Source organism: Oratosquilla oratoria, chromosome 1 (genome assembly GCF_046742065.1).
Source record: "Oratosquilla oratoria isolate Oo_2021 chromosome 1, ASM4674206v1, whole genome shotgun sequence".
In the NCBI taxonomy this organism is placed as follows: Eukaryota; Metazoa; Arthropoda; class Malacostraca; order Stomatopoda; family Squillidae; genus Oratosquilla; species Oratosquilla oratoria.
Window position 1 is genome coordinate 55,188,280 of NC_134777.1, and position 26,461 is coordinate 55,214,740.

At 42.0% G+C, this 26,461-nt stretch overlaps 1 protein-coding gene across 1 annotated transcript in view; it reads left to right on the forward strand.

Annotated features, from left to right (window-relative positions):
- Mybbp1A (MYB binding protein 1a) overlaps positions 1–26,461 on the forward strand; it is a 73,859-nt gene that overhangs the window by 41,722 nt on the left and 5,676 nt on the right. Inside the window, exons 8-17 of the mRNA XM_076184650.1 lie at positions 162–361; positions 8,789–9,005; positions 9,497–9,741; positions 11,529–11,928; positions 21,397–21,554; positions 21,829–21,966; positions 22,069–22,175; positions 22,394–22,541; positions 22,705–22,945; positions 24,682–24,765. Of these exons, the coding sequence (XP_076040765.1) occupies positions 162–361; positions 8,789–9,005; positions 9,497–9,741; positions 11,529–11,928; positions 21,397–21,554; positions 21,829–21,966; positions 22,069–22,175; positions 22,394–22,541; positions 22,705–22,945; positions 24,682–24,765 (1,938 nt within the window). The remainder of the gene's footprint in view (positions 1–161; positions 362–8,788; positions 9,006–9,496; positions 9,742–11,528; positions 11,929–21,396; positions 21,555–21,828; positions 21,967–22,068; positions 22,176–22,393; positions 22,542–22,704; positions 22,946–24,681; positions 24,766–26,461) is intronic.

Below are 26,461 nucleotides of genomic sequence, written 5' to 3' on the forward strand. Positions count from 1 at the left end.
CTATAAACTTTAGAGATGGATTTGCAAGGTCAAACTAGTGACCAGTTATTATTACAGTTGCATCAGCAAATCAAGGTAAATATATTATGGTGACACATGCAGTTTGTCAAAGAACTGGCTTTGCATGTGCAAAAAATTACAAGAATAATGTCTGTGCACAGGGAGCTGCAGGTGGAGCATCAAAAGCTGAGTGCGAAACTGCAGCCCATTGGGTTGCTCGCTTGGTTAACCACACCTCAGTAAGATCATCAGAACACACGACATGGCGAGGCAACCAGGTGGTGTTCCTGCTCCGTCTTAGCTTCTTCATGCCAGATATTCCAAAATCCTTAAAAGCATCTTTCAGAATAGCTTTTCTCAAGTAAGTTTTTTATGTTTATCTTATGAGCTGCACGAACAGTGAAAAAAAAACTAAATGAAAGATTTCTTGTACATGCCTATGTTTGATTATATGAATTATAGTAATAAGTAACCAACAGTGAGTATCTGCAAGTGGTGGTGCTATGAAATGAACATCAAAGAGAAACATCTCCCTGCTGCTCCCATCTCCAAAGCCCATCAACACCCTCACCTACATTGTACTGACACTCAGTCCTCAGACTAGGTCCAGGATCTCTGTCAACTTTAGATGTATTTACTCTACCTTTTCACATTAAGAAGAGGAGACAACCAGCAAATGCTCCCCTCCTCATACTATTAGAAACCACTGACATAGAAATAATTCCACATAAGTGCATACATATCAAAGGAATATTTCCCTGTTACAAGGGTGGTGGCCAAGGCAAAGCAAACACTCATCTTACACCATTCATTGCCCTTCCCATCTTAGCACCTCATAGATGAAGGGCTATCTCTTTTCCTTGATGGATCAAAGGCAGTATAGTGAGACACAGCATGGACATTAGTCCAACTTTTCATTCAAGAGAAATCTTTGGGGAAATCTTTAAAGGCTGCATGATTCAAGTTGGTAAAACTTTAGGCAGCAATTTAAATTTATATATACCCGGTCTGGGGTATTGGCTGCATGATATTGTGGCATTAAAAGTTGCTAAGTAGCATGCAGCTGATACTTTAGGGCTTATACGGGGTACCACAATTGACCAGAGCCATGCATCATTTTTGTCTGTGGTAGAGAAAATCTCTATTCACAGAGAAATTATGATACTTTATTATACTGTGACTGTCCCTCCGTTATGCTGTTGCCCCACCCCTTGTTACTGTCCTTTACCATTTCTCTGAATATTCAGGATCTCATTTTGCCTAACCCTGTGGTGGGAGATAAAAATACTACCACCAAATCTTTCCACATGAGTCGTATGAGGTGACAAAAACAGGACGGGGATAGGACTAGGCATCCTTCTCCCTGTAGCCCCAAAGGGGACATTCCTAAAAAAAAGTAAAGGCATAAAAGGGTCTAGGAGGAGTTTTCCAACCAGTACCCTAAGGTTTGGGTCTTTTAATGTGTGTGGATGTGGTACAGATGAGAGTAAACCAGAAGAGATAGGTAGTATGTTTGTGAGAAGAAAGGTGGATGCGTTGGCTTTGAGTGAAACTAAGTGAAAGGGAGGGGCGAGTGTGAATTTGGGAGTGTAGTTGGGAGGTTCTCAGGAGTGAAGAGAGGATGAGAGAGAGAAGGGGTGGCTATACTAGTTAGTGAAGAGATAGGTAAGCATGTGGTGGAGTAGGTTTTCTTCAATGTAGATGTGGATGAAGGTGAAACTGGGAAGGTGAGTTGTGGGTTTTTGTAAGTGCATATGGGCCTGGTAGTGAGAAGAGTGTAGAGGAAAGGGAGGCTTTTTGGATATATTTAAATGAGTGCATAGAGGGTTTAGGGAGAAATGTCAGTGAAGTGGTATTGGGAGACCTTAATGCTAGGGTAGGAAATGAACCTATAGATGGAGTGATTGGTAAGTGGAGAGTTGATGGTGGAGATGTGTCTAGAGAGTTGATGATAGCAAATACAGTGTTTCGGAAGAAAGTCAAACATAAGTACACATGGAAGGTGGTGGATGGGTGTTATAGCATTAATGGACTATATAGTGGTAAGCAGGAGTACAGTAGGAAGAGTTAAGGATATACATGTACTAAAGGGGAGAGTGGGAGAATAATAGATAATTTTTTGGTGGAAGGTAAGTTGAGAATGGAGGATAGCTGGAGAAAAAGGAAAAGAACATAAGGTAGGGAGGTGCTTAAAGTGAACTTCTTAAATGAGAAAGAAAAGGAGGAGTACAAGAAGAAGCTGAGAGAAGTGGGAGGGAGTGAAGGGTAGAGTAGAACTAGGAGTAGAGGAGGAATGGGGATGGTTCAAGGAGTGAGTGACAAGGTGTGCAAAGATGGTGGGTGGAACAAAGACAGGAAGAAATAGAAGGAAAGGTAGTGAGTGGTGGGATGAGGAAGCAAGAAAGTTTGTAGAAGAGAAGAAATGAGCTTTCACAGATTGGTTACAAAATAGGATGAGGGAATCATATGAGATGTACAAAGAAAAGAGAAGAGAAGTAAAACATAAGATAAAGGAGACAAACAGGAGAGTAGATGTGATATGGGGTAAGAGTACATGCATACATACATATACCAAAGGCTTTTTCCCCCTTATAAGGGAGGTAGCCAAAAAATAAAGGCATAGAAATCACTCCCACCCATTCCATCCCCTACTTACTCCACTCCCCTCTACCCTCTTCCCTCCCTCTTATCTTGGCACCTCCTGGATGACGGGTCATCCCTGCATCTTGTCCACTGCCCTGGGTCAGAAGCAATGTTGCAAGACACAGCACATCCACAGCAAGTCTACTTCAATAAATCGGTGACCCCCCTCTCCTTCCCCTCATGCAGAAAAGGAGAAGATGGGGGAGAAATCCCTTCAGGCTGCGTCAAGAGGGTAAGAGTATGACAGAAAATTTTAGGCCTATGTACATACACTGCTTCTGACCCAGGGCAGTGGACAAGGTGCAGGGATGACCCGTCATTCAGGAGGTGCTCAGATAAGAGGGAGGGTGGAGGGGTGTGGAGTGTGTTCAGGGATGGAGTGGGTGGGAATGATTTTATGCCTTTTTCTTTTTGGCTACCTCCCTGGTAAGGGGAAAAAGCCTTGGTATATGTATGTATGTACATACATATACTAAGGGCTTGTTCCCCCTCACAAGGGAGGTAGCCAAAAAGAAATAGGCATAAAAACCATTCCCACTCATTCCATCTCTAAATACACTCTGCTCCCCTCCACCCTCTACCCTCCCTCTTATCTTGGCACCTCCTGGATGACGGATCATCCCAGCAGCTTGTCCACTGTCCTGGGTCAGATGTAGTGTTGCAATACACAGCACATCCACAACAAGGCTGCTTCATTAAATCGGCGACCCCCCCTCTCCACCCCCTCATGCAGAAAAGGGGAAGACAGGGAGAAATCCCTTCGGGCTGCGTCAAATTTTACTCACACATACTACCTCACCCCCCATCCCCCCACCCATTCCACCTCATGCATCACAACATCATCCATATACAACCATTCTCCATTCACCCCTATCTTCTCTCCTGTCCTTCCTCAACAGACATTCTGTTCATCCCCAAAGCCCCTTTCACCCCATCCATCCATCTCATCCTAGGTCGCCCCCTCGTGTTCACTCCCTCCACATCTGCCTTCCATACCTCTTTTACTAGTCTTTCTTTACTCATTCTTTACATATGTCCAAACCATCCCAATACTCTTTCATGCACCCTATCTCCCAACTCCCTTACCACCCCTGCTCTCCTCCTCACCTCCTCATTTCTCACTCTATCCAGCCTAGTAACCCCCATCATACTTCTCAGACACCTCATCTCAAACACATTCAAACTCCTTCTCTCTTCCTCTCTTATGTTCCATGTTTCTGCCCCATACAGTGCTGTTGACACAATCACTCCTTCATACAGTCTCCTCTTAGCCTCCATTCCCAAATGTCTATTCCTCATCACACTTTTAATCCACCAAGGCATTTACTCGCTTCTCTCAATGTACATTCTACCTCCACTCCTCCCTTTCCTGCCACATTCACACCCAAGTATCTAAAACTGTCCACTTCCTCCAGTCGCTCTCCCTTAATGCTCACTTCCAGTCTGCTGCCACTTTCACCCCTTGTACATCTCATCACTTTACTTTTACCCACATTTATCTTCAACTTTCTTTCACACACTCTCCCAAACTCTGTCACCAACTTCCTCAATCCCTCCTCTGATCCTGCCACAAGCGCAGTGTCATCCGCAAACAATAGCTGGCTCACCTCCCACTTTTCTCCATTTTCTTTAAACATCTCCAATCCCTGACCCACCACCCTTGCATTCAGCTCTCACACCACCCCATCCATACATAAGTTGAACAGCCAGGGCGACATAACACATCCATGACGAAGTCCCACTTTTACCTTCAACCACTCACTCTCTCCATTTCTAATCCTGAAATATGCTCTACTACTCTCATAAAAACTCTTGACAGCTCCTAAAAGCTTTCCTCCTATCCTGTATATCTGCAAAACCTCCCACAGTGCCTTCCTGTCTACCCTGTAGTGGGAAGTGCTAAGAAAATGACAGCGATGAGTAAGGAAAATGGAGGAGAAATAAGGAAAGATGAAATGAAGGCAGTTGTTAAGATTATAAGAGCAGGTAAGGCACCTGGGTTGGATGGGTGTCACACAGAATGTCTAAAAAAAAGGAGGTACAGTTATGATGGACTGGCTGGTGAGGTTATTTGATGTTTGCTGGAGAGAGGGTAGAGTGCCATAGGACTGGAGGAGTGCCTGTATAGTTCCACTTTACAAGGGATCAGTTTGTTGAGTGTAGTTGGGAAGGCTTATGGGAGGATCTTGATTGAGAGGGTTAGGAGAGGAACAGAGGGAGGAATTGGTGAGGAATAGTGTGGGTTTAGGACAGGTAGAGGTTGTATAGATCAGATTTTTGTGGTAAGACAGATATGTGAGAAAGCTATAGGAAAAGGTAAGGATGTTTTTGGGCCTTTATGGATTTTGTCACATATATTCCCATATATGTAAGGTTGGAATAGAATTGTTACTTTGGATAAGGTGTCGCTTGTGATTGCGTGGGTGTCCGATTACAGAACAAGTACGGAGGACGCGTGGAAACAGACCCATACAATTAGGCGTTGTTCTTCGTTTTGCGTACACTCAGCCTAGAGCAGTGCAGAACGTTTTAGTTAACTTGACCAATCAGGTTCAATCTCCATAGACACAATTCCTATGGGCCAATCAGAGGGTTTTTGTAGAAGGAACCAGGGCGCCTTTGGCGTGTCAGAGAGTCAGTTTTTGAGAAGTGTGTGCCATGTAGAGGTGTGTTGCCTCGGAAGGATTGTCGGCTGATGTAAGTCCTCTGTACTCCCCCTGTATTAGTCGTAAGATAATTAACTCAGTTTCTCCTTTTTGGTGTGGGGAAAAGCCTATGGTAGTGACGCGCGAGACTTATACAGTGTTTCCGTTGGTAAAAAATTAACTAATTACAGGTCGTCGACTTACGACTGAGTTCGGTTCCGACAGACAGGTCGTAAGTCGATCTGGACGCAAGTCGGACTTTATATATATTACCCTTTATATATTATTTTTTTTACTGTATATATATTGTATATTTTGCATACTGAAATAATCTTAGCATCTTTGAACTATGTTGTATAGTATTTTTAACCTTTTCATAATTTTATCTGATTTTCTTTGGGAAACGTAGCTTAGGCCTAAGCATACTGAATAAAATCCTATCATCTTTGACCTATGATACTAGATACTGTATTTTTTAACATTTTTATTATTTTACCACCAGACTTTCTTTAGGAAACGTATGCATACTGAATAAAATCGTATTATCTTTGAGCTACGTTCTTTAATATTCCTTAACTTTTTTATAATTTTCGTTAGGAAACGTAGCCTAGGCCAACGCATACTGAATAAAGTCCTGTCATCTTTGACCTACAAATACTTTTTTTTGTTAAATTAAAATCATTGCAAGGCACAATTAGGAAAATTTCTATTTCAAAACACATTCTTTTTGTTTACGTAGTATACCGAATATATCGTTATCGACAATAGACTAGGAATAAACAAAGTTTACTGTTACATTTTATAATCGCAATACAAAAATACAAAATGCTGTACCGAACATATTATTATCGACAACAGACTAAGCATAAAAAAGTTTTACTGTTACATTTTATTAATTGCAAAACATAAAAAATACAAAATGTAAGGTAAAATTTGATTTAAAAACACATTTTCGTTTACGTACTGTACCGAACATATTGTTATCGGCAACAAACTAGGCTAGGCATAAAAAAAAATTTTGCTGTTACATTTTATTAATTGCAAAATATATGAAAATACAAAATGCAATGCAAAATTAGGAAACATTTTACTTCAAACAAACAAAATGAAAGAATATTTAGCTGGCTGAGATGCTGACGCTGCCGGCAGCCTGCTAATACTATTGTACTTGCGTCTCGCGGCGTGCAAAGTAATTTTACTGCACTGCCAGGCATAACATTACAATTCTATTACTCTATTAAATGTTAAATATTATTGCACTATCTCGTGGTCGTAAAGTCGATCAGTCGTAAGTCGCATAGGTCGTAAGTCGACGACTGCCTGTAATTTTCTTTCGCCCCCATTAAAAGTTTTCAAGCAGGAATCTTCTGTTTTGAAACTTATTTACTCATTTGTATGTTCAGTGATTGTAATCATTCATGTAATCCTATTAACTTTAATGAATAGTGTTAAACTTGCCAACTGTGTTTTTTTTTTGTTTTTGTTTTTTACTTTTTTCACTATACCAAAAAGTGAATGGCGGCCTTGTAATCTTTTTAAGTTACCCAAAGACATGGGGTCTTGGGAACTCATTCACCCATTCACTCTTACTATGTGTTATGAGTCAGAAAGCCTTATAATTTTTATTTGAGATATTCCAAAGACATGGAGTCTTGGGAACTCATTTCATTCACTCTAAATGTGTTACAAGTTAGATGTGTGAATGAGATTCGTAACAATTTGGAAAAGGCATATGACAGGGTAGACAGGAAGGCACTGTGGGAAGTATTGCAGATATATGGATTGGAGGAAAGCTTTTAAGAGCAGTCAGGAGTTTTAATGAGAGTATTAGAGCCTGTATTAGAATCGGAAATGGAGAGCGAGTAGTTTGAGGTAAAGGTGGAACTTCAGGGATGTGTTATGTCACCTTGGCTGTTCAATTCATGGATGGGGTGGTGTGGGAGGTAAATGCAAGGGTAGTGGGTTGGGGATTGGAGATGTTTAAAGAAAATTGAGAAAAGTGGGAAATAAGCCAGTTGTTGTTTGCTGACCAGAGGAGGGATTGTCAAAGCTTATAACAGATTGGGAGGGTGTGCGAAGAAGTTGAAGATACATACATACATATACCAAGGCTTTTTCCCCCTTCCAAGGGAGGTAGCCAAAAAGGGAAAGGCATAAAAACACTCCCACCCATTTCATCCCTAAATACACTCCACACCCCCTCCCACCCTCCCTCTCATCTGAGCACCTCCTGGATGACGGGTCATCCCTGCACCCTGCCCACCGCCCTGGGTCAGAAGCAGTGTCGCAAGAAGATAAATGTGGATGAAAGTAAGGTGATGACATGTATAAGGGGTGAAAGTGGCAGTAGACCGGAGGAAATAGATAGGTTTAGCTATTTAGGTGCGAATATGGCAGGAAACGGAGGGTGAAGGTGGAGGTAGAATGTAGAATGAGAGAAGCAGGTAAATACCTTGGAGGATTAAAAAGTGTAATGAGAAATAGACATTTGGGAATGGATGGAAAAAGGAGAATGTATGAAGGACTGATTGTGTCAACAGCATGGTATGGGGCAGAAACATGGAACATAAGAGAAGAGTTTGAATGTGTTTGAGATGAGGTGTCTGAGAACTATGATAGGGGTTAGGCTGGATAGAGTAAGAAATGAGGAGGTGGAGAGGAGAACTGGGGTGGAAAGGGAATTGGGAGATAGGGTTGATGAAAGAGTATTGGGATGGTTTGGACACATGGAAAGAATGAGTGAAGAAAGATTAGTAAAAGAGATGTGGAAGGTAGAAGTGAAAGGAGTGAACAAGAGTGGGTGACAAGATGGATGGATGGGGTAAAGGGGGCATTGGGAAAGAGGGAAATGTCTGTTGAGGAAGGACAGGAGAGGACAGAGGATAGGGGTGAATGAAGAATGGTTGTGTATGGATGATGCTGTGATGCATGAAGGGGAGTTGGTGGGAGATGGGGGGTGAGGGAGTTTGTATGAAGAAATAAATTGATGCAGCCTGAAGGGATTTCTCCCTATCTTCTCCATTTCTGCATGAGGGGATGGAGAGGTGGGGTTACCAATTTAACGAAGTGGCCTTGCTGTGGATGTACTGTGTTTTGCAACACTGCTTCTGATCCAGGGGAGTGAGTGAGATGCAGGGATGACCCATCATCCAGGAAGAGCCAAGAAAAGAGGGAGGGAGGGAGGTGGTGGATGGTGTTGGAGTGTGTGGGGATGGAATGTGTGGGAGAGGTTTTTATGCCTTTGTATTTTGGCTATCTCCCGTATTTGGGGGAAAAAGCCTTTGGTATATGTATGTTTGTATAAATATATGCCTAGCAATGATATGGTACATTGACAGTATGTTTTTATGGGACTTGCCACATTAATTTTTTATTTTATGTGTTTATTTATTAAATTCATTTATCTTATTTATTATTATTATATTATTATTATTATTATTATTATTATTTTTTTTTTTATATAAATGAAAGTCATACTCATTAATACTAACCCTTACCAGATCATTGGACAGACCCGTACGTCAGTTAGAAGACTATCGCTGTTTTCTCATGCATATCATCTTAGAGGTGGATGAGCTGGTTAAAAGTTCAAATAAAAGTGGAGAAATTCTGAATGAAGAAGATGCCAAGTATTGGAATCGGGTTACGGCAAAGCTTCAGCTTATAGAGGAGATTTGCCAAAAGAAAGGAAAAGATGGAGGAAATGATGTTTTCCAGGTAGGCAGTTAATATGTTTGTGTTCATTTCTCCATCCAGTTAATTTTAATATGGATTCTTGATTATGTGGCAAAGGATATTTGATCATGAGAAGCAATTGTATAAATGTGTATGGATATTTTAATAGAGTTTGTAAGAAGAAAAACCACATTACGTCAATGGAGTACACTTGTCCTCTTCTATATACAAAAAGGCCTCTTCCTCTTCATAAGGGAGGAAGCCAGCAAGGGCAAGCACCCACCCTCCACCTATCAAGCATCCCTTTGTTTTCCTTTTAATCTTAGCTTCTTGTAAATGAAGGGTCACCCTTCTAGACAGCAGCACAAAGCAAATGGGTGTGGGACAGATGAAGGTTGGGTGCATGTCTTGGCTGGCCACCTAACCTATAAAGGGGATGCCCTTTGGAATGTGTGTAGCAGATAGAAATATGAGTAAGGAAATGAATATGTACTTATGTAAACTCACTTGCACTTGCTGTTTTACTTTGTCAGGTCCTGTATGCATACCTTGGTATTCAGCTCTTCACTGAATCAGAAGCTGCAAGAGAGAGCATAGATGAACTAAACCTTTGTTACAAGAATGCTCAGAAGAAGAAATTGAGCAATGAAAATAAGAAAAAGAACAATACAGAGGGAATAGATGAACTGGAATGGATAGATGTTGTGGTAGATCTTCTCATTTCACTTTTGCCAAGGAAGCATCATCTTTGGAGAACTGTTGTAGAAGGAGTATTCACGTGAGTAGACACTCTCAGGTTTCCTTGATGTTGCTTTCTTCATTTAGTCAGTTCCACTGTGGTGCTGTTCCTTTGCACATTGGTGAGGTTCCCATTACCCTTAGTTTTTCAGCTGTTTCCCACTCTGCAGGGTAGCAAGATATTTATGCCTTTTGTTGGAGCTTGGGGATTTAAGACTGTGTGCACTCCAATCTGTCTCCCATTTCCCTTTTATCTTAGTTCCATGTTAGGTCTATCTACATAAGCTATATATATATGTAACCTATCTATATAACCAAGGGCTTTTTTCCCTTTATAAGCTAAGTCAAAGTTAGTAGTATTAGTATTTTAAATGTATTTTAGGATGTAAGATTGTTAGGGGAAGCTCGCTGGCTGAGTGGTTTAGGGCGTCATTACTTACGGAAAGGTCAAGGGGATGATGGTTTGAACCCTGCCTCTGGTGAAGTTGAACCAAGGCCATGGTTCATTAAATTCCATGCTACAAAGGGCACAGTCTTAACCTAGCGATAGGGGGCTTTGTGACGTTAAACCATCATCAAGATTGTTAGTGTGGGATGGGAGTGGATGTTAGTGTGGGATGGGAGTGGATGCATGCCTTTGACTTGGCTACCTCCCTTATAAGTGGGAAGAAGCACTTGGTATACAAATATAGAAGATTGTTAGGTAATTTGTTATAAGTTCATGTATAGTTGAGAGGTTCTCAGGAGTGAAGAAAAGACAAGGGAGAGAAGGGGTTGTTAGTAAGTGAAGAGATAGATAAGCATGTAGTGGAGTGGAAAGAGGTTTCTCCAAGGTTAATGTGGATGAAGGTGAAACTGGGAAGGGAGATGTGGGTTTTTGTAAGTGCATATGGGCCTGATAGTGAGAAGAGTGTAGAGGAAAGAGAGGTTTTTTGGATGTTTTTAAATGAGTGCATAGAGGGTTTAGGGAGAAATGTCAGTGTAGTAGTATTGGAGACCTAAATGCTAGGGTAGGAAATGAACTAATAGATGAAGTGGTTGGGAAGTATGGAATTCCAAGAAAAAAATAGTAGTGTAGAGTTGATGGTGGAGATATGTCTAGAGTTGATGGTAGCAAATACAGTGTTTCGGAAGAAAGTCAAGCATAAGTACACATGGGAGAGGGGTGGATGGAAAGGTGGTAGATATAGTATTAATGGATTATATAGTGGTAAGCAGGAGTATAGTAGGAAGAGTTAAGGATATACATACATATACCAAAGGCTTTTTTCCTCCTTTTAAGGGAGGTAGTCAAAAAACAAAGGCATAAAAACCACTCCCACCCATTTCATCCCTATCACACTCCACTCCCCTCCACCCTCTTCCCTCCCTCTTATCTTGGCACCTCCTGGATGATGGGTCATCCTTGCATCTTGTCCATTGCCCTGGGTCAGAAGTAGTCACAAGACGGAGCACATCCACAGCAAGGCCGCTTCATTAAATCATGCAGAAAAAAAGAAGATGGATTGCTTCTGACCCAGGGCAGTAGGTGAGTGCAGGGATGACCTGTCATCCAGGAGTAGCCAAGAAAAGAGGGAGGGAGGGATGGTGAATGGGAGTGGAGTGTGTACGGATGAAACGAGTGGGAGTGGATATGCCTTTGACTTCGGCTATTTCCCATGTAAGGGGGGAAAAAGCTCTTGGTATATGTATGTGTGTATCAAGTGTAACTTGTAATAAGATTGTATGTGAAAACATGCTGTTTTTCAAGAGAAATTTGATTTTATGTGCAAGGTTCCTCAAAGAGCATATTTGGTATCTGTAACTAACCAATTATTTTCCTTCTAGGTTGTTGTGTCCAGTCATGACGCCAACAGCACTTCTTACTATAGCTGATGTCCTAAACCCCAATAGGCAGGAAGACCTTATTGGGAGAGGGAAGAAGGGCATTGAAGATTTACCGCTAGTGGAGGAGGAGGACGAGGAGGAGGAGGATGGATGGGAAACACAGGAAGAATCAGACTCAGGTTCAGATGACAGTAATGATGATGAGGATGATAATGAAGATGATGGTGATGATGAAGAGGAAGAGGAGGAAGAGGAAGATGATGAAGAAAATGATGATGACAAAGAAGAAGCTGAGGATGTAGATGATACAGCAGATCAGGAGTTGGCAGATGATGGAAGTGGAGACAAGTTACTTGAAATGAAGAGAAAGATGATGACTGTTTTGGGAGGTGATGTTGAGGTATGATGCATCCTAGATCATGTACTTGAATCATTGTTTTTAATATTATTTAAAGGTTTCTTCCCCCTTCTATGAGTGGTAGCCAGCCAAGGTATGCACCAACATCCACCCATCCCACTCCAATCCATCACCCAATTGTTTCCCTTGTATCTTAACTCCATGTTGATGAAGGGTCATCCTTGCCCCATGCCTATTTCTTATTACACTTTTTAATCCCCCAAAGGCACTTCTTGCTTCTCTCAATCTAGAATTTACCTCCACTCCTCCCTTTCAAGCCACATGTGACCCCCAGTACCTAAACCTATCCACTTCCTCCAGCCTCTCTCCTTTAAGACTTACTTCCAGATTGCTGCCATCCTCTCCCCTTGTGCATCTCATCACCTTACTTTTACCCACATTTACCATCAACTTTCTCCTATCACATACCTTCCCAAACTCCATCACTAACTCCCTCAGTTCCCCACTGACCCTGCCACAAGTGCAGTGTCATCAGCAAGCAACAACTAGCTCACTTCCCATGGAATTTAAAAGAGGGAATAAAAGTTTAAATGTGTTTAAGATGAAATGAGGAGGAATGGGCGGGGAAGTGGGGGGTGGGGTAGTATGTGTGAGTAAATTTTGACGCAGCCCGAAGGGATTTCTCCCCGTCCTCGCCTTATATGCAAAGGGGGACGGAGAGGGGGGGTCGCCGATTAAATGAAGCGGCCCTGGCTGTGGATGTACTGTGTCTTGCGACACTGCTTCTGACCCAGGGCGGTGGGCAGGGTGCAGGGATGACCCGTCATCCAGGAGGTGCTCAGATGAGAGGAAGGGTGGGAGGGGTGTGGAGTGTATTTAGGGATGAAATGGGTGGGAGTGTTTTTATGCCTTTCCCTTTTTGGCTACCTCCCTTGGAAGGGGGAAAAGCCTTGGTATATGTATGTATGTATGTAAGATGAAATGTCTGAAAAGTATGGTAGGGATTACAATGTTTGATAGAGTGAGAAATGAGGAGGTGAGGAGGAGAGTAGGAGTGGAAAAAGAGATGGGATATAGGGTTGTGATAGAGTGTTGGGATGGCTTGGACACATGGAAAGAATGAGTGAAGAAAAATTAACAAAAGAGGTGTGGAAGGCAGAGGTGGATGGAGTGAACATGAGGGAGTTCTGTTGAATCAGGGAAGGAAGAAAATAGGGATGAGTAGAGAATGGCTGTGTATAGATTATACTGTGATGCAAGGAAAGGAGTGGGTGGAGATGGGGGAGGTTAGGGAGTGTTTATGTGTGAATAATATTTTGACGCAGCCTAAAGGGATTTCTCCCTATCTGCAATTTTTCTGCATGAGGTGGCAGAGAAGGGGAGGTTGCCAATTAAGTGAAGTAGCCTTGTGGTGGATGTACTGTGTCTTGCTGCATTGCTTCTGACCCAGGGCAGTGGGTGGGATACAGGGATGACCTGTCATCCATGAGAAGCTAAGATGAGAGGAAGGAAAGGGTGGTGAATGGGGGTGGGTATATACCTTTTGTCATTGGCTACCTCCCTGGTAAGGGGGAAAATCCCTTGGTGTGTGTGTATATGTAAATATATATACATATATATACCCCGTCGGGGGTATTGGCTGCATGTTATTGTGGCAGAGTAGCATGCAGTGTATACTTTAGGGTCTATATGGGTGCCCCTACGGACCAGAGCCACACATCATTTTGTCTATGATAGAGGAAAACTGTTCATAGAGAAAGGATGATACTTTTATACTACGACTGTTCCACCGTTATGCTGACCCCCAACCCCTTGTTACTGTCCTGTACCAATTCTCTGAACATTCATTTCCTTTATTTTGCCTACCCTGTGGTGGGGGAAGAGAAAGCTACCACCAAGTCTTTCCACTTGAGTAGTAAGAGGCGACAAAAAACAGGACGGGAGATGGGATTAGGAGTCTTGCTACCTGTAGCCCCAAAGGGGACATTCCTAAAAAAAGGAAAGGCATAAGAGGGTCTGGGAGTTTTCCAACCAGTACCCTAAGGTTTGGGTCTTTTAATGTGAGTGGATATGGTTAATGTGAGCTGTTGTTTGCGGACGACACTGCACTTGTGGCAGGATCGGAAGAGGGATTGAGGAAGTTGGTGTCAGAGTTTGGGAGGGTATGTGATAGAAGAAAGCTAAAGATAAATGTGGGTAAAAGTAAGGTGATGAGATGTACAAGGGGTGAAAGTGGCAGTAGACTGGAAGTGAGCATAAAGGGAGAGCGACTGGAGGAAGTGGATAGTTTTAGATACTTGGGTGCAAATGTGGCAGGAAAAGGTGGAGTGAAGGTGGAGGTAGAATGTAGATTGAGAGAAGCAAGTAAATGCCTTGGTGGATTGAAGAGTGTAATGAGGAATAGACATTTGGGAATGGAGGCTAAGAGGAGACTATATGAAGGAGTGATTGTGCCAACAGCACTGTATGGGGCAGAAACATGGAACATAAGAGGGGAAGAGAGAAGGTGTTTGAGATGAGGTGTCTGAGAAGTATGATGGGGGTTACTAGGCTAGATAGAGTGAGAAATGAGGAAGTGAGGAGGAGAACGGGGGTGGAAAGGGAGTTGGGAGATAGGGTTGATGAAAGAGTATTAGGATGGTTTGGACACATGGAAAAATGAGTGAAGAAAGACTAGTAAAAGAGGTATGGAAGGCAGATGTGGAGGGAGTGAACATGAGGGGACGTCCTAGGATGAGGTGGATAGATGGGGTGAAAGGGGTTTTGGCGAAGAGGGGAATGTCTGTTGAGGAAGGACGGGAGAGGACAGAAGACAGGGGTGAATGGAGAATGGTTGTATATGGATGATGTTGTGATTGCATGAGGTGGAATGGGCAGGGGGATGGGGGATGAGGTAGTATGTGTGAGCAAAATTTGACGCAGCCCAAAGGGATTTCTCCCCTTCTTCTCCTTTTATGCATGGGGGGACGGAGAGGGGGGGTCGCCGATTTAATGAAGCGGCCTTGCTGTGGATGTGCTGTGTCTTGCGACACTGCTTCTGACCCAGGGCAGTGGACAAGGTGCAGGGATGACCCATCATCCAGGAGGTGCTAAGATAAGAGGGAGGGTGGAGGGGGTGTGGAGTGTATTTAGGGATGGAATGGGTGGGACTGATTTTATGCCTTTTCCTTTTTGGCTACCTCCCTTGTAAGGGGAAAAGCCTTGGTATATGTATGTATGTATGGATATGGTACAGACGAGAGTAAAAGGGAAGAGATAGGCAGTATGTTTGTGAGAAGAAAGATGGATGTGCTGGCTTTGAGTGAAACTAAAGTGAAAGGGAAGGGCAAGTGTGAGTTTGGGAGTGTAGCTGGGAGGTACTCAGGAGTGAAGAGAGGATGAGGGAGAAGGGGTGGCTATACTAGTAAGTGAAGAGATAAGTAAGCATGTAGTGGAGTGGAAGGAGGTTTCATCAAGGTTGATGTGGATGAAGGTGAAGCTGGGAAGGGAGATGTGGGTTTTTGTAAGTGTAATGGACCTGGTAGTGAGAAGAGCGTAGAGGAAAGGGAGGCTTTTTGAGTAGATATAAATGAGTGCATAGAGGGATTAGGGAGAAATGTCAATGTTTTTTTTTGGGAGACCTTAATGCTAGGGTAGGAAGTGAACCAATAAATGGAGTGATTGGGAAGTATGGAGTTCCAGGTAAAAATCATAGTGGAGAATTGATGGTGGAGATGTGTCTTGAAAGAAAGTTGATGATAGCAAATACAGTGTTTAGGAAGAAAGTCAAGCATAAGTACACATGGGAGAGGGTGGTGGGTGGAAGGATGGCAGATAGAGCATTAACCACTTCCATACGGTGCCGCCTACGTAGGCGGCATAAGGAGCAAGTGGGTACTCGCTGATGCCAAAGTCGCCATCTTGATTATATTTATTGTAGTCGTACCTACGTAATTCTCATTCTCTCTAAACTGGCTTCATCAGTTTTCTATGGTTATCAAAATACATGGGTGAAAGAGAACGGACGATTGAGCACTGACTTTATTTTTTATAATGCGATTATTATGACGCAACATCGCACATTGGGCAGCTAATGCTGCCAGACGTGCGATGTGCCCCGTAGTGAAGAGGTTAATGGACTATATATTGGTGACCAGGAGTATGGTAGGAAGAGTTAAGGATGTACATGTTCTAAGGGGAGAGAGTGGGGGAATATCAGATCATTTTCTGGTGGAAAGTAAATTGAGAGTGGAGAATAGGTGGAGAAAGAGGAAAAGGGGCAGAAGGTAGGGAGGTACTTAGAGTGAACTGCTTAAATGAGAAAGAAAAGGAGAATGAGTATAAGAAGAAGCTGAGAGAGGAGTGGGAGGGAGTGAAGGATAGAGTAGAACTAGGAGTGGAGGAGGAATGGGGATGGTTCAAGGAGAGAGTCATAAGGTGTGCAAAGATGGTGTGTGGAACAAGGAGGGCAGGAGGAAATAAAAGGAAGGGTAGTGAGTGGTGGGATGAGGAAGCAAAGAAGGGTGTAGAAGAGAAGAAGCAGGCATTCATAGATTGGCTACAAATTAGGACAAGGGAATCGTATGAGAGGTACAAAGTAAAGAGAAAGGAAGTTAAGCATAAGATAAAGGAAGCAAAGAGGAGAGCAGATGTGAAATGGGGTAAGAGTATGACAGAAAATTTTGAAAGTAATGAAAAGATGTTTTGGCAAGAAATTAAAAGAGGAAGAGGAGACAAGTCAAGTAGAGAAGAAAAGGTAAAAGGTGCAGATGGAGAGATGATAATGGAAGAGAAGGCAGTGAGAGGAAGGATTCTTTCTAATTTCCTTATATTCTTTTTTGCACTGGGTGTCCATAGTGTCACAGCGTACTCCAATCTTGGTCTTATCAGTGTGACTAATATTTTTTTTTTTACCATTACTTCATCCAAGTAAGTAAAAGCCACCTTTATTGATCTTAGTAAATTGTTGGTTTCTCAAACTATTTTGTTTATCTGCTTGTCTGGGCACATGTCTTTGGTGATAATTACTCCTAGGTCCTTTTCAGAGTTAACTTTCTTTACCTCCTTTGTACAGGTTTTAATGTTGAAGTTCACTCTTGACTCCATTTCCTGACTTTGTCCAGGTCTCTCTGTAGCTTAATTTTTTAATGTCTTTTTGTCTCTTTTTCCTCATTGCTCATTTCCTATTTTATGCATATATTTTTTGTAATTTTCACTTTTTGCCAACTTTGCTGTTTTTGTTAGTACTTCCGCTATCATGTGAGAACTTAGTTTAATTTTCAGAGGTCTATTTTTTCTTTAGAGTATAGTCCTATTCTATGCACTTTCTCTTTCTTTTTCCATCTCTTGATCCTCCTCTTGTATGTATTTACCTACAGGTATTTCTCGTTTTGTGCGAGATATGTGTTCCTACAGGCATTGCACAAACTCAATTTGCACAAAAACCTTTTCCCCATAAGAAACAATGGATAATGGGGGGATGCGGTTTTGGCCCAAAAAACTTCCATTTTTTTGAACGAAAAACACATTTATTTGACTAATAAAGTGAACATGTTCTAAAAATGTATCGTTCTAAACCTATAAGTAACACTAATGTGTAAATAAAGTGTAAATAAAGCACCCATTAACACTCAACACGATGCTCCCTCACTTCTCACAGTCCCTCACAGTCACTCGCCATCTTCGTCTGTGCTGTCCACCTCCTCTGGCACATCCACTTCCACTTCCACTTCCTCTCCTATAGCTTCAGGGTCATCCACTTCCTCTTCCTCTTCTGTCACTGGTTGCACAGGCGGTTTATTGAAAAACTCCAGCATGGTGGTCTGGCATTTTTTCTTTTGAAATTCAGTCTGTATGTGAGTGTAGCAGAAAAGTACGTCCATACATTTTCTTGTGATTGTGGTGCTTTGTTCAACATTGGGGTTGGGTTCTTCTTGCATGGCAAATTCTTTTATTTTTCCTAATGCTTCACTGATAACAGTGGCAGTGAGCGTCCGTCCTCCCTCAGCCTTGTCTGCCGCTGCCGTCGCTTCTGCTTCTTCTCTTTCCCTCTTGTTCTCTTCTTCGATGTCCAGCAGGTCTTCATTGCTCAATTCTTGTCTGTGTGACTGAAGCAGTTGATCAATGTCCTCTTCCTCCACTTCATCAAGGCCTAAATCCTGGGCATAGCTGATTGTGTCCTTGTTTGCCTTCGAAACGATGTCGTCCACATTGAAGTCTTCGAAGGAATGAACAAACTGAGGACACAGTTTTTTCCAAACACCATTCAGACATTTCGTTGGCACTTCATCCCAGGACTGCTTGATAAAGGTTACAGCATCTTTTATTGTAAAATTCTTCCAGAAATCTCGCAGCGTCTTGTTCATCTCGTTCGTTTTCTTTACTGCAGCAGCCATCGTAGACCTCAGGTAGTAGGACTTGAAGGTTTGAATCAGCCCCTGGTCACAGGGCTGCAGCAGAGAAGTCGTGTTGGGAGGCAGAAAGGCCAGCTTGATGTTGTTGCTGAGATTTTCAAGACTGGCTGGATGACTGGGAGCATTGTCTACCAGCAACAAGATCTTGAAGGGGATGCCTTCCTTGTTGCAGTAGGCTTTCAGCTCGCTGTGCAACTTGTTCTTGTAGTAGTCACTGAATATTTTCCCAGTCATCCAGCCCTTCTTGTTGGCGTACCAATGGACTGGCAGGAAAGCCCGGTCATATCCCTGAAACACACAAATTATCCGAGAATTAAGGTGTGGCCACGCTCCTTTTTCTTAACAAAGAAAACATATAAGCCAGTCGCTTGCATCACAAACCGAAGTATTTTTAATGTCACTTGTGTACACTTCACAAACCCTGATTAATTAACGGTATTAAATATTTTATTATTTAACACAATCAATAACAATAACATAAGAACTGTAGAATAAATAAATAAATAGTAAATAAACCAATCTTACCTTAAGGGCTCTGGGGTTCTGAGAGTGATAGATGAGGACAGGCTTCAGCCTGCAGTCCCCCTCAGCGTTGGCCCCCAGCAGCAGCGTCAGGCGGTCCTTGGACGCCTTAAAACCAGGCGCCGTCTTCTCCTCCTGTGCAATGTACGTCCTCGCTGGCATCTTCTTCCAGTAAAGGCCGGTCTCGTCTACATTGAACACTTGCTTGGATGAGTATTGTCCTTCTTCCAGGGTCTTCTTAAGCATCTCTGGGAATTTCCTGGCCGATTCTGTGTCTGCTGATGCTGCTTCTCCGGTCATTTTGATGTTATGAAACCCGTGTCTTAGCTTAAATTTTGCAAACCAACCAGAACTTGCTTGGAAGGATGTATTTGGCCCGTCATTTCCTTCGATGTCGTTAATGAGGCTTTTAGCTTTTTCCTGAATGATGGCCAAACTAACAGGAATGCTGTTCTTGTTCTGGTGTTGAATCCAATTCGCCAGCATTTTTTCCATCCTCTCCATGGCCGACGATCTGCTGTAGGCTACCCTCTGCAATGTCCTAGACGAACCTGCTTCCACAGTTGCTCGTATTTTTGCAGCATTGTCTCGGACGCGCCGCAGTGTGCTCTCCCCCAATCCCAAGGCATAGGATATGATCGAATTTTTTTGTCCTTGGTCATACCGGCTCAAAATTTCCATTTTCTTAGCCAGAGTGACTTGCGCTGTATTTTCTTAGCTGGAGGGCCGCTGCTGGTTCCAGGAGAAGATGAAGGACGTTTTGGGGCCATTTTGACGAATGAGTAAACTGGCTGGACTGGCTGTGACTGCAAACACACGAGAGGGCTGTAAACATTGAACTGGGAGCGGGAGCGGCCGCCTGTCGGCAGGCAGCGGAACTACGTATCTGGCGCACTGTTTGAAATGCGGTTGGGGCAAATCGCATCTTAGCGAACAGATCGCACAATTTTAATTAATTATAATATTTTTAATGTCGCATCTTAGCGAATTCGCACAAACAGAACACGCACAAAACGAGAACTACCTGTAGTTGTATCTTATGGGAAGGGGAGCTATGCTCGTGGTGTCCTGTCTTTGTATGTGTGTGAATGCATGTATGTATATATATATATATATATATATATATATATACACACACACACACACACACACACATATACACAGTAGGCCCTCAACATTCTGAAGGGTGGGTTAGGGGGTCGAGAACCCTGTGAAAGTTGAAAATATGCAAATGTTTGGTGCTCATATTACATGTACACATATGTAACAATGATGTTTACTTAACATAACAATAGGGTTTCCTTTACCTAACAATAATGTTTCCTTCATCAAATAAACCTAATAATTCATAAAACTCCAAAAACAGTATGAAATATTGCACATGTTATGGTTTAATAACATAATAGTTATATGTAGAAAAAACAAAACACACCACCTAGTGATGATGGTGATGATAGCCATACAGTTACTGATGATGAATAACTGGATCAGATGACATAGAATGTAACTGCATAACATGGGTAGTCTAGTGTCTGGGTTGAGGTTCAGGTGGAACAATAGGGGTAGCAGCAGGCTTCCTTGTGAAATACATTGTGATTGGCAACTGAGACCATTTCCTCTTCATATCATCAAAAAGTCTTGTAAGGAGCAATGCTCTTATCAATATTGCTCCTCACCTTCAATGCTCTCACTATTGATGGATCTATGTCATACAATAATTGTTTGAGTTGTGCTGTCATCCTCATTGCTTTCCCCAGCTTTTCAAGAGTGAGAGCTTGAGGGTGATCAGCCTCAGCAATACTATCTTCCTCTTCATCCTCATTGTCTAACTGCACAATCTCTAACAGTTGATCATCATTTAAGGCCATGGCATGGTCGTCAACCAGTTCCCTCACCTTATACTCCTGCATGTCCTTCAACCCTTCACCACCAACTAGCCTGGCTAGCTCCACCATCTTCACATCATTAACCTCCTCCTGAGGACCAAAGCCCATGAAATTGCACACACACTCCGGCCACAGTGCCCTCCAGCAACCATTGACTGTTTGAGGGTGCAGATCCCCAATGCACTCCTACACAATTGAAAGGCAGTCAGCAATAGTGAATTTTTTCTAATATTGAATGACACTCAAGTCAGGGTTTGCATCCAATGGAACCTGAAGCCTCTGCATGCATCTGCATGTGTAATAGGCTTTGAAGGCAGCTATCACACCCTGATCAAGAGGCTGTATAAGGGAGGTTGGGTTTGGCTGCATAAACACAACCTCAGTGTTGTCGCACATTCCATCAAGTGACACTGGGTGACCTGGAGCATTATCGGTGGAAGGGTAGTGACACAGTGATTGGCTGCTTTGTTTGTTTTTTTTCATGCAAATTTTGGTGGCAGTCTGATGGTGAGGGGATGAGGGAGGTAGGGCAGTGAAGCAGTGATAGGTTGCTTTGCTATTTTTTCTTGTGAATTTTGGTAAATATGTTTGTGCTGCTGGAAACTCACGAATGTTGAGGGCCTACTGTATATATAAAGTACCTCAAAAGGTAATTTGGTATGTATCAACTTGCTCAGTATGGCAGAAGTATATTAGTGTTTGTCTTGCAGGATAATGATGTGGATATGGACACATTAACTACAGAAGAAATGAACAAATTGGACACAGAGTTGGGTGCTGTGATGAAACAGTATCTTGGACCTCGTAAGAAAAAGAATAAGACACGGCTGACCAAAGATGAAACAGCTGTTATGAACTTCAGGACAAGGTAGGTAGTTTTATATATATATATATATATATATATATATATATATATATATATATATATATTTATATAGACAGATTGAAGTGGAATGGTCAATATGCTTGCTCTCTCTCTCTCTCTCTCTCTCTCTCTCTCTCTCTCATATATATATATATAGGAAATATTAGTCACCTAGTATAAACAATGTAGGGTTTGTTATACTTTGTTCAATTAAGTTGTGATTAATTTTAACATTTGTGAAAAATGATATTTCAAAGCATGTTAATGTTTTCCACAGAGTGTGTGGTTTGCTCGACATATATCTGAAGGAAGAACCAAGTATGAGCAACACCTTGGCAATCATAATACCAATTATGACAGCACTACAAGTGGTGGGCAGTGACCACAAACAAGATCAGTTTAGAAATCGTCTAAAGTAAGAATTTCTCATATATCTTATGGTTGAAAATGAGTAGACTAAGGAAACACATTTGTAGTCATGGACATTTACATGTTGGGCTTTCATTTCTGGTTGCAGGAGCCTACTTATGTATCTGAGCCGAATAAAATGTACTTCGACGGGTGATGCCAGGTTGGAGACTGTTGTAGAAACACTTAATGATGTTCTAGGAAACTGTGCCAAAGGTATTATCAGCCACTTTCCCTTCCACTTTTATGAATTTATTCTTTATTTCTTGATGGAGATAGTAACATCATTTCTTGTGATACCTCTTTTCAGTTGTAAGTGGAGGTCAGTAAAGAGTTCCTGACATTATTTGACTATATATTTGGAAGTTGATAAGAGAATGTAAAAAAGAGCTGTTAATGATGCATGTAATTTAATTACTCTTTTGTTTTTATAGTTCCTCTGGATTCAAGCAAGTGTATTGGTAGCATTTGTATATTTATTGTACGTTGTGGACTACAGCTTCTAGGGGATGAAGCTCACAATCTCAATAATCCTGTGATGTCTGTACTTGCACAACATCTGGATAACTTTTTTACCAACAAGTAAGGCTGAAATTATTTTCTGTATTCCATTTAGGGAAACATGTTGCATAGTTTATCAAGGGCTTACTAGAAATGGGATAGCATAATGACATGAATTTTTACAATTTACTCATTGATGTATGATGCATTTATATTTATGTATGTTTATATATTTTTTTTCTAGTAAGGATGTGATTCCAACCATCCTTGCATTCACGGGACCTTTAACAATGCATAGTGGCAGCATCTGGACCTTAAGCTCTACACTTCTTCACCATGCGTTTCATCCTTCTACACGATTGTATCGGCGCACACAAGCAGTGGAAATGCTAAAATTCCTTTACAAGAATCATAAGGCATTATCCAGAGTAGACTCAGAGGCAATGACAAAGTTTGAGGCTGAAATAACCACAAAAACTATAGAGGTGAGCTAGGAGTGTTAGGAACCTCGTTTTTTCCCCCTTCTCATCCTCCTGTGTGGACACATTGGAAATGAAAGGCTTGGGAACTGTGAATGAAGTTATATGAACAAAGTTTATCTATATACCAAGGACACTCACACACTCACACCCATTCCACTCCCTTTCACCACCCCCACCACCCCTCTTATCCATGCCCATTGCCTGGGTCAGAAGCAAATGGAACAAGACACAGTACATCCACAGCAAGGCCACTTCACTTAATCGATGCCCTGCCCCCCTCTCTGTCCCTTCATGTAGAAAATAGAGAAGATGGGGAGAACTCCCTTTGGGCTGAGTCAAAATATCCACATACAACCACTCCAAACTCACCCCCATTCCCTGCCCTTTCCCTTCCTTGCTCGACATTGAAAAGAGAGAAGACAGAGATAAAATCCCTTTGGATTGCATCAAAGTATCACCCGTACACAGCCATTCTCCACTCACCCATATCCCCTTCCTTCTCTTTTCCTTGCTCAACAGACATTCCCTTTGTGCTCAAAGCCCCTTTCACCCCATCCACCCATTTCATCCTCAGTTGGCCCCTCAAGTTCACTTCCTCCACCTATGCCCTCCACCTCTTTTGCTAATATTTCTCCATTCATTCTTTCTATATGTCCAAACCATCCCAATACTCTTTCATCAGCCCTATCTGCCATCTCCTTTTCCACTAGTTCTCTTCTCACCTCCTCATTTCTCACTCTGTCCAACCTTATAACCCCTACCATACATCTCAGGCACTTCATCACAAACACATTTAATCTTTTCCTCTCTTCTTCTCCTAAATTCCAAGTCTCCATACAGTGTCATTGGCACAACCACCTTCATAATCTTATCTTTGCATCCATTCCCAGATGCCTATTTCTCATGGCACTTCTTGAACCCCCAAGACCTTACTAGCTTTTTTTAATCAATAATTTACCTCTACCCCCACTCCTTCATTTCCTGCCATATGTGACCCCAAATAATAAAAACTATCCACTTCCTCCAGACTCTTTCTTTAAGATTTACTTCCGACTTGCTTCCATCCTATCCTCACTTATGGAAGTGGTTGTATTAAAACTCCTCTACTCTGCACCCACACAATATCCATCTGAAACTTATGTGTTTGCCCCTCCTAACTTTGCTTGGGGCAAAGGAATGATGATGATAATTATCATAATTGTTGCCTCAGGTTTCACTGACAGGAAAGCAACAGTCCTCAGGTCTTTCTGTGTCACTGGCTGGGAGAACAAAGAGAGTAGTAGTCACTGGTTGTTAGTTCTTATATCTATGTGTACACCAAGGGGTTCTTCCCCTTATAGAGTAGGTAGCCAGTCAAGGCATGCACCCACTCCCACCCATTCCATGCCCATCCTATGGCCTCTCATCTTAGTTCCTCATGGATAAAGGGTCAGGTCTTGTTATATGAAAAGTGGAGGAAAGATTGTTAAGTTGATAGAGAAAATGATGGGCCCAGTTGAGAGTGCCACCCCATCAGGGCTGCATCTCTAGAGGGAGGCAAGTGTTGACAGATTGTGATTAGCTATTTTCTTTTCAAAGAAAAATTGTATAGGCTTAGAAAATATTTTTGCATTAGAGACTGAATCAGAGGAAGATTTTTGCTTTTATTGACAAAGTGTGATGGATATATATATATATTCTTTTACTCCTTCCTTTTGTTCTTTCTTTCCTTATGTGATAATCAGTGTTCTCTTTTCTAGGTGCTTGATGGTATTGAGGGCCCAGAGCATGTCAAAGTTCACTACTTGGGACACTTGTTTAGTGCCTTAAAAATAATTAAACAGGTAAGATCGCATAGGCTCTAAGCAAGCTGCCTTGTAAAGTTGCTGACAATGTGGACATTTGATGTATGTAAAACAGCACATTAAGTATATGTAAGCAAAGTAGGGCCTGGAATAATATTGTCTGAAGAAGTATATATTATAGAAATAGAGTAAGGGAAGCAAGTAACTATCTAGGGGAATGAAAAGTGCTCTAAGAAATAGGCAATTAGTCGGTCAATCCATTGCCCCTGGTCTCTTGCAGAAGACCTTAGGCTTTTAGGTAGGATTATAAATCGCTCAGGGAAGGTATATTGTGTTGTTTTCTGGGGATTTTTAGCATGGGGCATTGTAGTATGAGGTGTTCTGTGTTTAAGAAATGTGATGGGCATTATAAGGATGGATAGATGGAGAAATGTGGAGGAGCTGTTCAATGAATAAAAAAGAAATAACAGGGAGGGAGTGGGAGGATTTACTTACCATAAGTTTAGGTGAATGAGTTGCCAGGGATTGGTTATTACATTAATTCATAATATTTTGGCCTCTGTAACACCTGGGTTAGATGGGTGTCATTCAGTGTCTAAAAAAGGGAAGTACAGTGATGGTGGACTGGCTGGTGAGGTTGTTTGTTTGAAAGAGGGTAGAGTGCCAGAGGACTGGAGTAGTGATGTATAGCCACCTTATTAGGGAAAAAGTGACAGGTGTGAGAGTAGTAGTTTCAGAGGGAATCAGTTTGTTTAGTGCAGTTGGAAAGGTTTATAGGAGTGTTTTGATTGAGGATTAGGAGAGGAACAGAGGGAGTTATTAATGAGGAACAATGTGGGTTTAGAGGTAGGGGTTGTGTGGATCAGATTTTTGTGCTAAGACAAATATGTGAGAAAGCTTTAGGAAAAGGTAAGGATGTTTTTGGGCCTTTATGGATTTGGAAAAAGCTTATGACATGGTAGACAGGAAGGCACTGTGGGAGGTATTGCAGATATATGGGATAGGAGGAAAGCTGTTAAGAGCAGTCAAGAGTTTTTATAAAAGTAGTAGAGCTTGTGTTAGAATCAGAAATGGAGAGAGTGAGTGGTTTGAGATAAAGGTGGGACTTTGTCAGGGATGTGTTGTGTCACCTTGTCTGTTTGATTTATATGTGGATGGAGTGGTGCGAGAGGTAAACACAAGGGTAATGGGCAGGAGATTGGAGATGGTTAAAGAAAATTGAGGAAAGTAGGAGATGAGCCAGTTGTTGTTTGCTGACGACACTGCGCTTGTGGCAGGATCAGAGGAGGGATCAAGGAAGTTAGTTACAGAGTTTTGGAAGGTGTGCAAAAGAAGAAAATTGAAGATAAATGTGGGCAAAAAGTGATGAGATGTACAAGGAGAAAATGTAGCTGCAAATTGGAGGTGAGTATTAAGGGAGAGACTGGAGGAAGTGGATAGTTTTAGATACCTGGGTGTGAATATGGCAGGAAAGGGAGGAGTGGAGGTGGAGGTAGAATGTAGATTGAGAGAAGCAAGTATGCCATGAGGGATTGAAAAATGTAATGAGAAGTAGACATTTGGGAATGGATGCTAAGAGGAGATTGTATGGAGTGATTGTGTTGACAGCACTGTATGGGGCAGAAACATGGAACATAAGAGAGTAGGAGTTTGAATGTGTTTGAGATGAAATGCCTGAGAAGTATGATAGGGGTTACTAAGCTGGATAGAGTGAGAAACTAGGTGAGTAGGAGAG